Source organism: Orcinus orca, chromosome 12 (assembly GCF_937001465.1).
Source record: "Orcinus orca chromosome 12, mOrcOrc1.1, whole genome shotgun sequence".
Lineage (NCBI taxonomy): Eukaryota > Metazoa > Chordata > Mammalia > Artiodactyla > Delphinidae > Orcinus > Orcinus orca.
The window spans coordinates 39,449,866-39,466,004 of NC_064570.1; the positions used below are offsets into that span (position 1 = coordinate 39,449,866).

The window sequence follows — 16,139 nt, forward strand, 5'->3', positions numbered from 1 at the left end:
TAGAATGTGACAGCGTCCTCTTCTTCACAGCTCCTAGCAAGGTGCTTGGTAAAGGGTAGGAGTCAATAGGTGTTAGCTGTTTGAAGGAAAGATCATTGCAACACTTCAATACCATTCACGCAATTAAAACTTTTCAAGCTGCTTTCAGTTTCACTTCTATTATCTTTCTTTTATTGACCCCTTTCTTCTCCTACCCTTTTCTTCCTCCCACCTACAGCCCTTTCAGCGAGCGCACCTGAAACTTCCTCTAGGAGCCCGGGCAGGTTGTCAAGCGGCCCTCCCTCCCATCTGGAAAGTCACGTCAACGTGCGGACGTCACGCGTAGCGGTGACGTCCCGCCGTCAAGTCCACCCGCAGAGGCTTTGGGATCTCTTTTTTGATCTTAGTCGGTGCAGCTTGAATCCTCTTGGCCCGGAAGGGCGGCAGCGACGAGTTCCAAAGGCGGGACCTCGAGGATTCTTGTTTCCCCAACGCAAGGTAACTTGTTTTTCTGGACGACGCGCCGGCAGCCGAGGGCCCGCCCCTAAGCGCCTGCCGCGGTCTCCCGGGGAACGGCGCTGTGCGCCGGTGGGGGCTGGGTGGGGACGCGCTTGCGCAGGGCGCGGCATTTGCTGCGACCCTCAGCAAAGGGCATGGGCGTTTGATTCTGACAGGATGGCCCATGTCTCTGGCGAGGTCGAAGTGATGCTGCAGGCGATGCTGAGGCAGTTGTTCCAGAGCGTGAAGGAGAAAATCACGGGGGCTCCCTCCCTGGAGTGCGCCGAGGAGATCCTCTTACATCTGGAGGAAACTGATGAAAATTTTCACAAGTAAAATTCCTTTTGATTTCTTAAGCAAACAAACCAGCTGATCCAGAAAAGATCAAAATGTAGTTGGATAAAGAATGTTCACTTGGGGCTTCCTCGGTGGCGCAGTGGTTGAGAGTCCGCCTGCTCGATGCAGGGGACACGGGTTCGTGCCCCGGTCCGGGAAGATCCCACATGCCGCGGAGCGGCTGGGCCCGTGAGCCATGGCCTCTGAGCCTGCGCGTCCGGAGCCTGTGCTCCGCAACGGGAGAGGCCACAGCAGTGAGAGGCCCGCGTACCGCAAAAAAAGGAAAAAAAAAAAAAAGAATGTTCACTTGATTGTTGTCAAGTTGGAGGTTCATGATTTCCTTTATTTAATCAGATACCGAATTTATGTTATATTCTCGTTTTCCAAACCTTATGCTTCCTCTGTGTTTTTACTGACACAACCGACATATCCTAATTATTATTTTTTTTCTCCTGGGCAACATAGTAACATTAGTTGTAAATTATTCTTGTTCATTTGAGAATAATTCTATCATCCCAAGGGCTTTCTGTCACTATACCTCAAAAGCATTGAGTTCCCAAGATCCCTGTTGCTTTGCTGATCTGATCTTTCAGTGGCTGCACCAATTATGCATTTTGAGCACGACAGGAACACTCCAGAGAGATTAACTTCCTATGGAATAGCTTAAGTTCCTACAGAGGGATAAGGTGCATACTCAAATGCCTGTGATACATGTCAGGAGTATAAGTGCTATAGAAGTACAGAGTGCTCTGGGTTTGGGAGCAGTAGATAGGAAGTTTTACCGTAGGAAGATAGGAAGATTTACCATTTGAGGTAAATCTTGAAGGCTATGTTTCCCTAGAGACGTGTGTTTTTCTTTTGATTTGAGTCATGTGTAATTTAAATTAAGCCTCTCCATCGAAAAGTTTACCTCCAGGTGCCTCAATTTATTATTAGTAGTAATTTTTTTTTTTTTGCGGTACGCGGCCCTTTCACTGTTGTGGCCTCTCCCGTTGCGGGGCATGGGAAGCCCCAGTAATGATATTTTTAATTACGTGTTTGCCTTTCATTTTGATCTCATAGAAGATGACATTTAACAATTTTCTTGTTATGTTATCTTTACTGACTTTTGCATGCCCTGAAGTTCTTATCTGGAATTCCTACCTGCTTCATATGTGGGCATCAGGGGAATCCTTGAACCCTTTAATATTCTGTACAAAAGTTTGTGTTTACTTGCAGTTTTATGGGGAGAGCATTACAGTTTTCACCAGATTCTCAAGGGAGTTTTAAGAGGTGTGGATGGAATTTTTTTGTTAATTAGTATTTCTGGTTATACATATGCTTTCTTTTGTATTTCCATGATTTTCCCGTTTATTCATTAAGTCCACTATTAAGAGCTGATATTGCATGATAATATTCTTTATTTTGGAGATACCAGAGACCAGCTTTTATTGGTTAGCTATTGATTTATTACTTAAACAGAGGAATATAGAAAAACTGCAACTTTCTCAAATTCAGTTTTGGTTGTTAATGTTTATTATACTCAGGTAATACTTATTTACCTCAAACAAATCCACATCAAGCATTAAATTTGGGGTTTAATTTCTGGTTTTTATTTCACATGTAAATACTTGTTTAAAATATTTTCAGATTATTGAGTTTTTGTTAGGATCATATTCTGGGAATTTGTCCATTTAATCTAGATTTTCAAATTTATTTGTATAAAGATTTTTGTTAATATCCTATTACTTTTTAAATATTTCCAGTATCTATAATTGTCCCCTTTTTATTCTTTTTTTAAATTTATGCCTTTCCTCCTTTGTTCTCCATCTGTTCTGCTAGAGGTTTATCTAGACTAATTTTATTAGTCTTCAAAGAACTAGCTATTAACTTCAATTTTCCTTTCTATTATGTATTTTATGGTTTTTAAAATTTCTGCTCTTCTTTCTTCCCTTCCTGGGACATTTTTTAAAATTTGTGATGAATGTTTAACTCACTTATTTGCAGCTTTTCTTCTTTTTTTAATGTAAACATTTAAGACTACACATTTGCCTATAAATATTGCTTTAGCTGTGTCAATTTTTAAATGCTTTTCAAGTTAAAGTTGGATCATTCTGGTTCCTTTCAGCAGTGTAATGACTATTGTGTTAATTTTAACTCTTCTTCAACAGTTTATTAGATAGATTAAAGGCCTGCCGATTAATTGCATAGTTAATATTTACTATTTAATAAAGAGATTTACTTGTGGCCTACCTAAAAAATCCCAGACACATTCAAATTATAAAAGTTTGTAGTCTTAAAAGTAAGATTTATAATTCTAAAAGTAGTTTGAGTAATTTTTAGTCTTAAAAATATAGATAATAAAATTCATGTGTTAGCTGCACTAGCCTGAGATCTGTGTCTTAGGAGGAAGGAACTCCTTATGAAGGAGGAAAGAGGAGGAGATGCTTGTGTTTGGTATTTTCATAGTATCTTACAGTCTCAGAGTTTGATGAGATCCTAACTGTCAGTCCAGGTACTCATATTTTCATTTGTCTTTCTATTCACTGACCTAACTCTCCTTGAACGCTAAATGTTCTTGAGTCACTTAGGTATATGTTGCTTCCTGAAGTGTTTCATACACCAGAATTATCTGTCATCCCATCTCCACTATCAGAACATTGGTTCTTTAAATCCACCCGATGTTGTCCTGGTATAATAGCAAGAAAAATAATCTTACTAAATAGTTTTATAGGGGAAACTGGTATCTCTAGGCTATTGGCATTTTTGTAAGAAGCTGGTTGTTAAAACAATTGAGTCCATGAATGATGGAATTTCAGGTAGTATAATAAAGTGGGGGAAGAAAGCAGTCATTTGGAGAGAAACCATAGTGTAGGCAGAATGGCCCTATCTGGGGATTTGCCCTATCTGGGGATTTGCCCCACAGTGCAGCTGCCCTAACCTATCTCTGCTTTCCATAGCCTCTTTTATTTATTTTTTTTACCCTAAACTGTACACTTTCTCTAAAAGATCCAAGCTTTCTTTCTTTTCTTTGAAAGTGGCAGCTAGGATTTGAGGCTTGCAGGAGGGGTGAGAGGTAGGGAAGAAGACAGTGCTTTCATTATGTGTCTGTGTATTGTATAAATTCTTACACTTAGACTGGCTTCCTTTAAAAAAAAAAACAACAGCCCTGGTTTTCAGTCTTGGTTACACTAGGATTGATTGGAGTTTGTTTAAAAAAACACTGATGATGAACTTTAACCATAAGTGAATCCAAATTTCCTGGGGGGCTTGGCAGAGGGGGAGTGGTAGAGACTGGGCCTTAGTATTTTTGGAAAAACTCTCTAGGTGATTCTAATATGCAGCCAGGGTTGAGAACCACAGAGCTAGAAAATACTTGCATTTCAATGAGAATTGCTATATATATATATATATATATATATATATATATCTCATTAAGATTGCTAAGTATATAAATACTTAGCAACCCTAATGATTGTAACAGTCTCTAATGCAGAGGCTCTTCTTTGTAGCCCTCTAATCTGATATATTTTTGGTTTGATACAGAAGGAGCACAATTGTATTTATTGAATTGGGATTTTTTTTTTTTTTTTTACAGAAGAATCTACCAGTGACTTTCTAAATTAGTGAACTCTCTAGTATGTTTAATTAGTGAACTCTAGTATATTAGTGAACTTTAGTATGTTTAACTTCAAGAAAACATCCATTATGTAAAGTGTTATCCCTGCATAGAAGAAATCGCTAAGAATTATATGTATGCTTCCATAATTAATGAATGCATTTAGTAACTGTTTATCATGATTCAGAGACTTATTCTTTGACCTAAAAGATTGTAGGTAGTATAAAATACTCATTCTTTTTTTTTAACATAGCATTTTATACACTAATATATATAAAGTTAAGTTTATCATATAATAAGTCCTATAATCCTGAAATATAATCCATTTTAAGGATTCCAAATATCAGCATTATAATTCATAACTTAATAAGTTATCTTTTTAAAACATATTACTGATAATTTTTCTGTATATTATTGAAAAAGTTCTTTTTTAAATAGCTAAGAGGATGATTTCCTCAAACAAACTTGTATTAGATTTTTTATGTCCTTATACTGTAATAGTAATCTCTGTATATTTTGATATCAACATTTGAACATGTCAGAAGTTCATCATGGGAAAAAAATCCTTAAATTTTCCTAGGTAATAAAGGTGAGGAAAGAAGAATGGAAAACAGTGAATGTTCTTTTACTTAACTTAATAAAATTTTCCTGTGTAAATGTGAAAAATTTCATATTTGTCAGAAGTAAAGAAGAATGATCAGACACATTGCTGTGTATTTTACTTCTAGGATTTTTTTGGGTATTGCCATGAATTCAGATGGTAAAAGAACCAACACAAAATGAATTATCGGATGGGAATTTGAAGACGTGGATTACTCTTACCCACGGAGTAGAAGGGCCCACTTGAAGAAATACTATTTTCACTAATTTGGGATTGGAGACTCTCAGAGTTTTCCAATGATCAGTGAGTCAGTAGAGCATCCTAAGGTCATAGGCAGCCTGGTAGTCCTCCCATGATAGAGGACCTGACCTCTCAAGAGATCTTTTTTCTTAAAAGATTCATTTGAAAAGAGCAGTAACCCATTAAGGCAAGATTCAGACTTGGGGTCCTTGGGTTAATTTAACTTGGCAAATGAACCAAAACTTTAAAGCATTTTGAATGGGGTCTTCAGGGAGATGTTATTGTGGTCATAGGTCAAAGTGATGTCATTAAAAAAAAAAGTGTGTGGTTACTTAAGTTCCCAAAGAACAGATTTAAAAATGTTCCCAGCATATTTGTTATTTACATCTGATGGTAAATAGTGGGGATTTTAAAAATATGTCTTTTATTTTAGAATGATATTGTCTTAACTTTCTTGAATACATTTTGTTAATGGGCTTGCATTATACTTTCTTACTGCCTTTGTTATAAAAATATCATTTTTGTTACTTACAGATTGGGCTTTAAACAAAGCAAACACAAGAGTTATATTTCTCAGTTAAATATTCGTTTCTCCTAATTGTCTGATTTGTGGCACAGAGATAAGGCTGATGAAACTAAGGGACTAGGGTAATACTGCCATTCCATAGTAGGTGTTGATGGTGGGATTCATCCTCAGAAAGGCTCTTCTTTCAATTTCAGGGAAATAACTCAGGCTTGCCCCACCTTCCATTTCTCACTGAATATCTCAGAGATGCCGAAGAAAACTGAAGTGTCTGATTGACTAGCCTTGGGCAGGATTGTGAAGAGGATCAGAATTATTTTTAGGGACTTTTCGTCTCTCTCTTCACTTTCTTCCACATTCACTGTTCTCTTCTCTTTCCCAGTAGTAAGAGACTGGCTGTGAGATCACACTGGGCTGAAAGGATTATCTGGATCCTTTTCATTTTCAAAGTCATTTCAAAGAAAGCAGTGATACCTTTATGATATCTTGGCTGTGTAAGTTTTCACCATTTTGTATAAAATATGCAAAGATTTGGTTTAGAAATACCCTAAACAAAAAAGTCAACATTTAAAATGGATGGATCTAATAAATTATATAAACTCTAATGGAAAAGATTATGGAAGAGAATATACATGTATATGTATAACTGAATCATTTTGCAGTACACCAGAAACTAACACAGCATTGTAGGAATCTGCTGATCAGAGTTGTAAGACACTTAGGCTAGTTTAAAAGCTATCTGAATACAGAATCTGTATCTAGATCAGTGCTTCTCAGGTTATGGTACTAGGACCAGCAGCATTGGCATCAGTGTCAGCATCACCTGGGAACTTGTTAGAAATGCAAATTATTGGGCCCACAGTATACCTGAATTGGACCTCTGAGAGTGGGGCCCAGCAATCTGTGTTTTAATAAGCCCTTCAGGTGATTCTTATCCATGTTATACCTTTTTAAAAAATTAATTAATTTATTTTTGGCTGCGTTGGATCTTCGTTGCTGCACAAGGGCTCTCTCTAGTTGCGGTGAGCAGGGGCTACTCTTCGTTGCAGTGTGCGGCTTCTCATTGTGGTGGCTTCTCTTGTTGTGGAGCACGGGCTCTAGGCGCGCAGGCTTCACTTGTTGTGGCATGTGGGCTCAGTAGTTGTGGCTTATGGGCTCTAGAGCGCAAGCTCAGTAGTTGTGGCGCATGGGCTTAGTTGCTTCACCGCATATGGGATCTTGGCGGACCAGGGCTCGAACCTGTGTCCCCTGAATTGGTAGGCTTATTCATGACCACTGTGCCACCAGGGAAGCCCCATGTTATACTTTAAGAACCACTGATTTATAGGATGACCTAAGAGAGCCCTTGCAATTGTTTAGCTAAAGTTATGAGGATGTGAACATTAGTCTGATGGCAGTGGGAAAGGAAAGAGAAGTTGTGGAGGAAGAATTTACAGAATTACAGAGCTTGGTAACTAATTAGATCTGAGGTGTAATAGAGAAGGTTGTTTGAGGCTATGCACAGGTATCTGATTGAAGGATGGTACCATTAACAAAGATATATGTCAGAAGAGAACGTGGTTTGTGAGCGGATGGATAGGATGATAAATTTGGTATTGACTGTGCTGATTGATACGGTGAAAAAAACATAAAGTAGCCTTGTCCAGTAGGTAGTTAATATATAGGCATACCTCGGAGATATTGCGTGTTTGGTTCCAGACCACTGCAATGAAGCAAATATTACAATAAAGCGAGTCACATGATTTTTTGGGGGGTTTCCTAGTGCATATAAAAGCTATGTTTACACCATACTGTAATCTATTAAGTGTGCAATAACATTATGTAAAAAAAAGTACATACCGTAATTAAGAAATTCTTGATTGCTAAAAATGCTAACCGTCATCTGAGCCTTCAGTAAGTTGTAGTAGTAACATCAAAGATCACTGATCACAGATTACTGTAACAAATATAATAATAATGAAAAAGTTTGAAATATTGTGAGAATTACCAAAATGCGACACAGAGACACAAAGTGAGTAAATGCTGTTGGTGCTGATAGACTTGCTCTGATGCAAGGTTGGCACAAACCTTCGGTTTGTTAAAAACTCCCAATATCTGTGAAGCACAATAAAGTGCAATAAAACGAGGTATGCCTGTATAGGTCTAGATTCTGGGGAGACATTTTGGCTGATGAAAGAACTAAAGGAATCACCTGTTTGTGTTGAGTCTGAAGTTGACACTGTCGGAGTAGAGAATATCCTTCTTAATTTTGTTGTTTATAATGATTAAGTTTCTTGTCTATTGCCTCCTGAATTTAAAATAGTGGAATGAAGCAGACATGATCATTTCCAAGTTACAGATGGAAAAACAGACTTGTCCCAGGCCACTCCAGCTAGAGTGGTAGAGCTGGAGCTGACCTTCAGGCCGTTTTGACTCTGAGCCTGTACCTTTTCTATAATACTACATGGTTTCATGTCAAGTATCTCTGCTTGACTTTTGGAGCCTGCATCGTCTATGGCAGGCCTGCCACTTACATTACTGAAGCAGCCATGGAGATTCCAGGAAGCAGCAATGGGTTCAGAGTTGAGGAGAAATGGGCAGGGCAGGAAATCCAAATCAAAAGCAGTTAAAATTGAAAATGAGATCCTTTGGCTACCTGGGTAAAAGGTGGCTGTTCTTTAGAGGACATACAATCATTTAATAAATATTAAACTGAAGACTGTATGCTGGATACCATGATGGACTTATAATTATGTGAAGAAAATTATTCAGGCTCTCCTTGATCTCCTGTACTGCATATATGCAAGGCTCTTATACAGTGATATATTCAAACTACAAGTCTTGAACATAGTGGCATTTACAAAAATGGCCCGTCCTAAATTATCTTTGTCATTTAAGAGACCACAAAAACTTTTTAAACCTTTCTAAATCGTGATATTAATTATAATCGTTGCTCTTTATTTTCAGTAAACATGTTTCATAATATAATTATCCACTTTTGGAACTCTTGCCCTCTCATATTTGCTTATTGTCTGAGTTTGCAAATGGATTTTAATGTTAGCATCAACCTAACAGTATGAAGAAGAAGGTCCAATGTATTGAATTGTCTGAGCGACTTCTTGTGAACATAGTCAGACAAAAGCTGATTAGGTGGAATTTAGGTCAGTTCAAAATGAACACAATTTACAAATGTACAAAAAACTCTTGACGATTGGAGCTTAACCTTTTCCTATTTATTCTTTTATAATTACTGTTATCTAGTGTGGTTTTCTTCATCAGCTTGAACAATTGTGAAAATCTTTAACAACTGCTTTCCCTACCATTAAGCATCACACGTAAAAGATATGAGCATAAAAAAGAAGTGTGAAAAGACTCCTAACCCCCTAAAGTTTGTGCTGGTCCCGAAATTTGCTGTCTACTGTCATCATCTTTAAATGTGATCTTTTCCAAGTGTCTCAGAAAAAAACAACAAAATTCTAGATTAGCTATATGATTTGGGATGAATGACTAATTTAATCCTGGTTTAAGGTAAGAAATCTGATTATATGTTACAAATCTTTCTGTGCTAACATTTTTTCTGGGTATGGTTGATAAGTGAGTTCATGATATTTACTGCATTTATTTTTTAAATGTTTGTTTCAGCTATGAATTTGTGAAATACCTTAGACAGTATATATGTAATACTTTGGGGTCTATGATTGAAGAAGAAATAGAAAAATGGACATCTGATCAGAATCAGGGTGAGGAATTTGGCTATGACACAGTGGTACAGCATGTTACTAAAAGAACTCAGGAATCTAAAGAGTGAGTATGCCCACAGTAATATTTTAAAGTAATTTTTCTCTCAATAGCGTTCCTTGAAAGCACCCTTAACCCATGTCCCCTACAGTCTTTTCACCTCATAGCAGCCAGAATGATTCTTTAAACCAGTGATTCAAATCATGCCACTCTTCCACACAACACTCTCTGAAGGCTTCTCATCTCATTCAAAATAAAACCCAGAGTTTCTTCTGTCGCCTACAAGGCCCACCATGAGCCTTCTGCTCCCTCTCCTACCTGATTTCTTATCATTTTCCCTCTTCCACTACTCCAGCCACACTGGTCTTGTTTTTTCTCAAACAAGCCAAGCAAAGTCCTCCCTCAGGGCTCTTTGTATTTATGTTGCTTCTGCTACCTAGAATGTCCTTTCCCTAAATATTTGTGTCACTTACTCCTTCACTTTTCACTTTTTTAAAGTAGACTTTATTTTTAGAGCAATTTTTGGCTCACAGCAAAACTGAGCAGAAGGTACAGAGATTTCCCATATACCTCCTGCTACTACACATATATAGACTTCCCCATTATCAACATTCTGCACCAGAGTGGTACAAATTTTTTTTGGGGGGGGGAGGGGCTGCACTACACAGCTTATGGGACATTTGTTTCAATTAAGGAACCTACATTGACACATCTTTATTACCCAGAGTCCATAGTTTACCTTATAGCTTACTCTTGGCGTTGTGCATTCTGTGGTTTTGGACAAATTTATAATGACATGTTTTCACCATTATAATATCATATAGAGTAGTTTCACTGCCCTAAAATCCTCTGTGCTCTGCTTGTTCATCCTTCCCCCTCCCTACCCCTGGCAATCACTGATCTTTTTACTGTCTCCATAGTTTTGCCTTTTCCAGAATGTCATACAGTATGACATATGTCATACATACTATACAGTATGTAGCATTTCAGATTGGGTTCTTTTACTTAATAAAATGCATTTAAGTAGCACAGGGAATTATATTCAATGTCTTGTAATAACCTATAGTGGAAAAGAATCTGAAAAAGAATATATATATATGTACATATATATGTATAACTGAATCACTTTGTTGTATACCTGAAACATTGTAAATCAACTACACTTCAATTAAAAAAACATTTAAGTTTCTTCCATGGAAACTTTTCATGGCTTGATAGTTCATTTCTTTCTAGCCCTGAATAAATTCGATTGTTTGAATGTATCAGACATCTTTCTTGCTTCCAAGTTTTGGCAGTTATGAATACAGCTGCTATAAACATTGTGTGCGGGGTTTTAGGAGCATGATTGGGTCACATTGTAAGATTGTGTTTAGTTTTGTAAGAAATTGCCCAGTTGTCTTCCAAAGTGGCTGTACCATTTTGCATTTTCATCAACAATATATGAAAGTTCTTGTTCCACTTACTTGTCGGAATTTGATGTTGTCAGTATTCTAGATTTTGGCTATTCTAATAGGTGTGTAATGGTATATCATTGTTGTTTTAGTTTGCATTTGCCTAATGACATATGATGTGGAGCATCTTTTCATATGCTTATTTGTCATCTGTTTATCTTCTTCGGTGAGGTTATCTGTTAAGAACTTTGGGTCATTTTTTAATCATGTTGTTTTCTTATTGTTGAGTTTTAAGAGTTTTTGTGTGTTTTGGATAACAGTCCTTTGTCAGGTATGTCTTTTGCAAATATTTTCTCCTAGTCTGTGGCTTGTCTTTTCATTCTCTTAACAGTGTCTTTTGCAGATCAGAAATTTTTAATTTTAATGAAGTATCTTTCGTGTCATGCCAAATCCAAGGTCATCTACATTTTCTCCTATGTTATTTTCTAGTAGGTATATAGTTTTGCATTTTATATTAAGGTCTGTGATCCAGTCTGAGTTAATTTTTGTGCAGGTATAAGGTACATATATAGATTCATTTTTTTTGCATGTTGATGTCCAGTTGTTCCAGCACCATTTGTTGAAAACACTATCTTTGTTCCATTATATTGCCTTTGCTTCTTTGTCAAAGATCAGTTGACTATATTTAAGGGTATTTCTGGGCTCTCTATTCTGTTCCACAGATCTCTTTGTCTTTTCTTTGGCCGATACCACACTGTCTTGATTACTGTAGGTTTATAGTAAGTCTTGAAGTTGGGTAGTGTCAGTCCTCTAACTTTGTTCTTCTCCTGCAGTAGTGTGCTCGGTATTCTGGGTTTTTTGTCTCTCCATATAAACTTTAGAATAATTTTGTTGATATCTACAAAATGCTTCCTGAGATTTTGATTTAGATTGTGTTGAATCTGTAGATCAAGTTGAGAAGAATTGAGTCTTCTTAATCCTTGAACATGGACTGTCTCTCTATTTATTTAGTTCTTCTTTAATTTCTTTCAATAGAGTTTTATAGTTTTCCTTATATAAATCTTGTATATATTTGTTAGATTTATACCTAAGTGTTTAATTTTGGGGGGTGCTGATATAAATGGTATTATGTTTTTAATTCCAAATTCCACTTGTCCATTGCTGGTATGTGGGAGAGTGATTGACTTCTGTATATTAACCTTGTATCCTGCAACCTTGCTATAATCACTTAGTTGTCCTAGGAGTTTTTTGGTTAATTCTTTCAGATTTTCTGCATAGATGATTATGTCTTCTGCGAACAGTTTATTCTTCCTTCCCAATCTGTTTGCCTTTTATTTCCTTTTCTTGTCTTATTGCATTAATTAGGACTTCCAGTAGAATGTTGAAAATCAATGGGGAGGGGGACATCCTTGTCTTGTTCCTAATGCTTCTTCACTCTTTTTAGGTCTCAGCCACTCTGAGTTCTTGAGCAGTGAGATAGCATGACAAAATGCCTGACTCTCACTCAGAAAACAGTTTAATACAGAGCAGTAATTGAGATGAAAGAAGATTTGAAATTTCCTTCTCATGTTTAAACTCAGCTACTTAGGTTATTTCTCACTTTAATTATCTTTCAACACTGGCATATGATTGATGATTGAAGGTCTGGTTCTCCCCCCCATCCCCTCTTGCCCCGCATGAAATGTAACATAACAGAAGACTCTTTAGGGCTATAAAGGGCAGAATGGGCAAGTAGAGAGCATAAATTTCTATTTTCTTCTTAATTCATACTTATTAGTGTAGCTCTATTTAGTTTCTAATTCTTAGGGTAAGTAGCATATTAATGTTATCTAATGTTAAAAATTGCTTTTTGAAGCTAGATTGCAATGATTTTTTATTCTGATGAAAATTTTGCATAATTTTTATGCACAGTAAAACTTTAAAAATTTGGACCCCCAAAATTTATTTTTGGTGATGATTTGGACACATGACATTTGCTTTGTTAATTCTAGACTGTGGACTTGGATTTATGTGATGTTTTTAAGTGCCTTTGGCATCTGGTTTCTCTCCATGCTGGACCATCATGGTTGCTTCCTACTGCAGTTTGAAGGCAGGTGCTGAAGCTTGAGATATAGCCCCTCTTTCAAGTAGTAGAAAAATTGAAATATATACCTGAGCTTATATTACCTATTATATTTTAAAATTTTTATTTGATTTATTTTGAAATTGTTAAACATTTCTTTATGATGTTGGATGAGACCTCTTTCCCCTTGTGACAACTGATTGTTTAAACATGTTATGAACAAAGTGATAGTGTGCAGCTATTAATAAATTTAGCAAGTTCTAACCACAGTATATATAAAGTTAAAAGCCATGGAGATCAAGATTTCTTATTTACTGACTTGATGAAAAAACAAAACTAGAGCCACTTCCATCTTTGGATAATACAGTATCCCTGCTTTCCTACAGGGGGATACATTCTAAGACCCCAGTGGATACTTAAAACCATGGATAGTACTAAATCCTATGTGTTTTCCTGTACATACATAACTATGGTAAAGTTTAATTTATAAATTAGGCATAGTAAGAGAATATCTGAATTGCTAACATCACTACTCTTTGCGCTTTGGGTCCATTGTTAAGTAAAATGAGGATGGCTTGACCACAATCACTGGGATACCTTGACCAGTAGATCTGATAAGGCAGATGGCTGCTAAGTGACTAATAGGCGGGACTGAATAAAGGGATGATTCACATGTTGGGCAGCTGGATGGCTCGAGATTTCATCACCTACTCAGAACAGGAGACAATTTAAATCTTATGAATTGTTTATTTCTGGAATTTTCCATTTAATATTTTCAGACCACGGTTGACTGTGGGTGACTGAAACTGTGGAAAGCGAAACCACAGATAAGGAGGGACTACTTTATTATAATTAGTAGTCTATTTCTGACAGTATCATTAAGCTTATTCTAAAAGGGGGACTAAAACTCTTCATTAGTCAGAAAATGAAAGCTTTTTAATGCTAAAAGCAAAGTTTTACATGGGATTGTTAGGAAATTACTTTTTGTCTCTGGGTAAGACATTTAATTTTCTTGTGTTTTAGTTCATTCATGTGTAAAAATTAATACAACAATAATTACCTCAAAAAGATTTTAAATGTCTTAATGAATGTCTTCTGCTTTGTGAATCATGGATGAAGGATTTTAAGTTGTACAGAGTATTACTTTCTTTCTTTTTTTGTGTGTGATTCTTTAGAAACTACTTAGGGCTAATGTGTTAACAGTACATTTATTAAAAACATTTTTACTGTAATACTTCAAATTGCTTTCCTAATTACACATTTTGATATTTATTTTTTAAATAGAGGTTTGTACATGAAACAGCTCATTTGTAGAATCTGTCATACATTCTCATATATATTAAGTGGAAGTACTCGCAATGTGTATTTTCATTGTTAATTGGTATGGGTTTTTTCACTACCTCTTAGAGCTTTTTCTTATTTTAACTTCTTGGAGTATGAAGGAATCTTCTCAATGGTGTCCATATTCTATCCTTGGCTTTTTCAAATCTGCAGTTGCTACTGAGTTCTAGTTTATTTAACTCTTGATATTCAGGGCCTTACTCTCTAGTTTTTTGTTTTTTTAAGTATTATTCTTTTATCTACCTTTAGCTCGTTTGCTGATATTTCTTGCAGAAGAATTAATGTTTGTGGTTTCAAGAAATTTATGTTTTCTGGAGGAAGTATTTCTAAAATGAAACTTACAGATTTTCTATGGATTTTAATTACCCTTACTCTTATCCTGTAAATCATTGAGATTTACATTTTTTTAACTTTTTATTTTATACTGGAGTATAGTTGATTAACAATGTTGTGATAGTTTCAGGTGTACAGCAAAGTGATTCAGTTATACATATACATGTATCTATTCTTTTTCAAATTCTTTTCCCATTTAGGTTGTTACATAATATTGAGCAGAGTTCCCTGTATATACAGTAGATCCTTGTTGGTTATCCATTGTAAATATAGCAGTGTGTACATGTCAATCCCAAACTGCCTAACTGTCCCTTCCCCCCACCCTTCCCCCTGAGATTTGCTTTTATATTCCTTTATTAAATCACTGTATTGTAAATTTTAAGGGGACAGGAGTTTATGTTCTTCACATGGCTATACCTAACTGGAACGGAGTCTGGGGAGTGTAGTTTACTCCTATTCCCAGCTATAATCCAATTACTGTGGAAGGGGAGAGCAGCTCTGGTGGATAGCTATTGATTGCTACTGGGGCATCATTATACTTCCCTGTTTCTTGGTGCTCAGAATGTGTAGAGGAGGAACCTGGGGCCTCCTCACTCAGTTCCTCTATGTACTTCACCAATTAGTCTAATAAGTGTATTAGGATTCAATTCCTTCTTGCTTTTTTTAAAAAATTTTTTATTTTATATTGGATTATAGTTGATTAACAATGTTGTGTTACCCTTCTTGCTCTTTATATCCCTTTACTTTAAACTTGAATTTTCCCTGGACTGTTTCTCACCTCTATAGCGGTTCTTTTCTGTATGTGTTTTCCCTCTGTATCATTCCTAATCTATTCTAATTTTCTTTTAATATTTTTGTGTTTTCTCATAATTTCTGGGACTTTAAAAATATGTACATATACAGCTATATGTATTATATTCAATTTACTTATAGTTATATAATATATAAATTATATATTGTTAAATAATATTAAATATATAATGTGTTTTAAATTACATATAGAAATCACATATTTAATAACAATGTATATAATATATAATTTAAAATATATTTTAAAATTTCTTTAAAGTTCATTTTGTTTTTATTTTTTAAATTAAGTAATTTATTTTGGCTGCTCTGGGTCTTTGTTGCAGTGCATGGGCTTCTTTAGTTGTGGCATGTGGGCTCTAGAGCACGCAGGCTCAGTAGTTGTGGCACGTGGGCTCTCTAGTTGCGGTGCATGGGTTCTAGAGCATGCAAGCTCAGTAGTTGTGGTATGTGGAATCTTAGTTCCCCGACCAGGGATTGAACCTGGGCCCCCTGCATTGGGAGCATGGAGTCTTAACCACTGGACCACCAGGGAAGTCCCCAAAAATTTCTTTAAACTTTAAAAACTCAGTCCACTATTTTTAGCCAAATCCCCCAGCATGATTTTATTACTTCTATGAGAGAAGTATCCTTTCTCTGATTTATGTAGTTAATATGATGCATTAACCAGAAATATAAAGAAAGGGAAGTTTCTGTGCTTATTTTCTAGTGTA

The 16,139-nt window shown here is 36.1% G+C and overlaps 1 protein-coding gene and 1 non-coding gene across 8 annotated transcripts in view; one reads left to right on the forward strand and one right to left on the reverse strand.

Annotated features, from left to right (window-relative positions):
* Window positions 1-338: 338 nt before the first annotated feature.
* The window catches only part of TBC1D32 (TBC1 domain family member 32), a 182,739-nt gene continuing 166,938 nt past the window's right edge, over window positions 339-16,139 (forward strand). For 3 of the 7 annotated variants that reach the window (XM_049695493.1, XM_049695497.1, XM_049695494.1), the window contains exons 1-2: window positions 343-809; window positions 9,397-9,558. In XM_049695493.1, coding sequence (XP_049551450.1) covers window positions 655-809; window positions 9,397-9,558 — 317 coding nt within the window. In that variant the 5' untranslated portion in view covers window positions 343-654. Of the gene's footprint in view, window positions 810-9,396; window positions 9,559-16,139 lie in introns of all 7 variants that reach the window. The other 4 variants (XM_033408076.2, XM_049695498.1, XM_049695495.1 and 1 more) reach the window with 4 other exon arrangements.
* Window positions 15,889-15,961, reverse strand: TRNAW-CCA (transfer RNA tryptophan (anticodon CCA)). Its single transcript has one exon. It is a non-coding gene; the product is annotated as a tRNA-Trp (tRNA).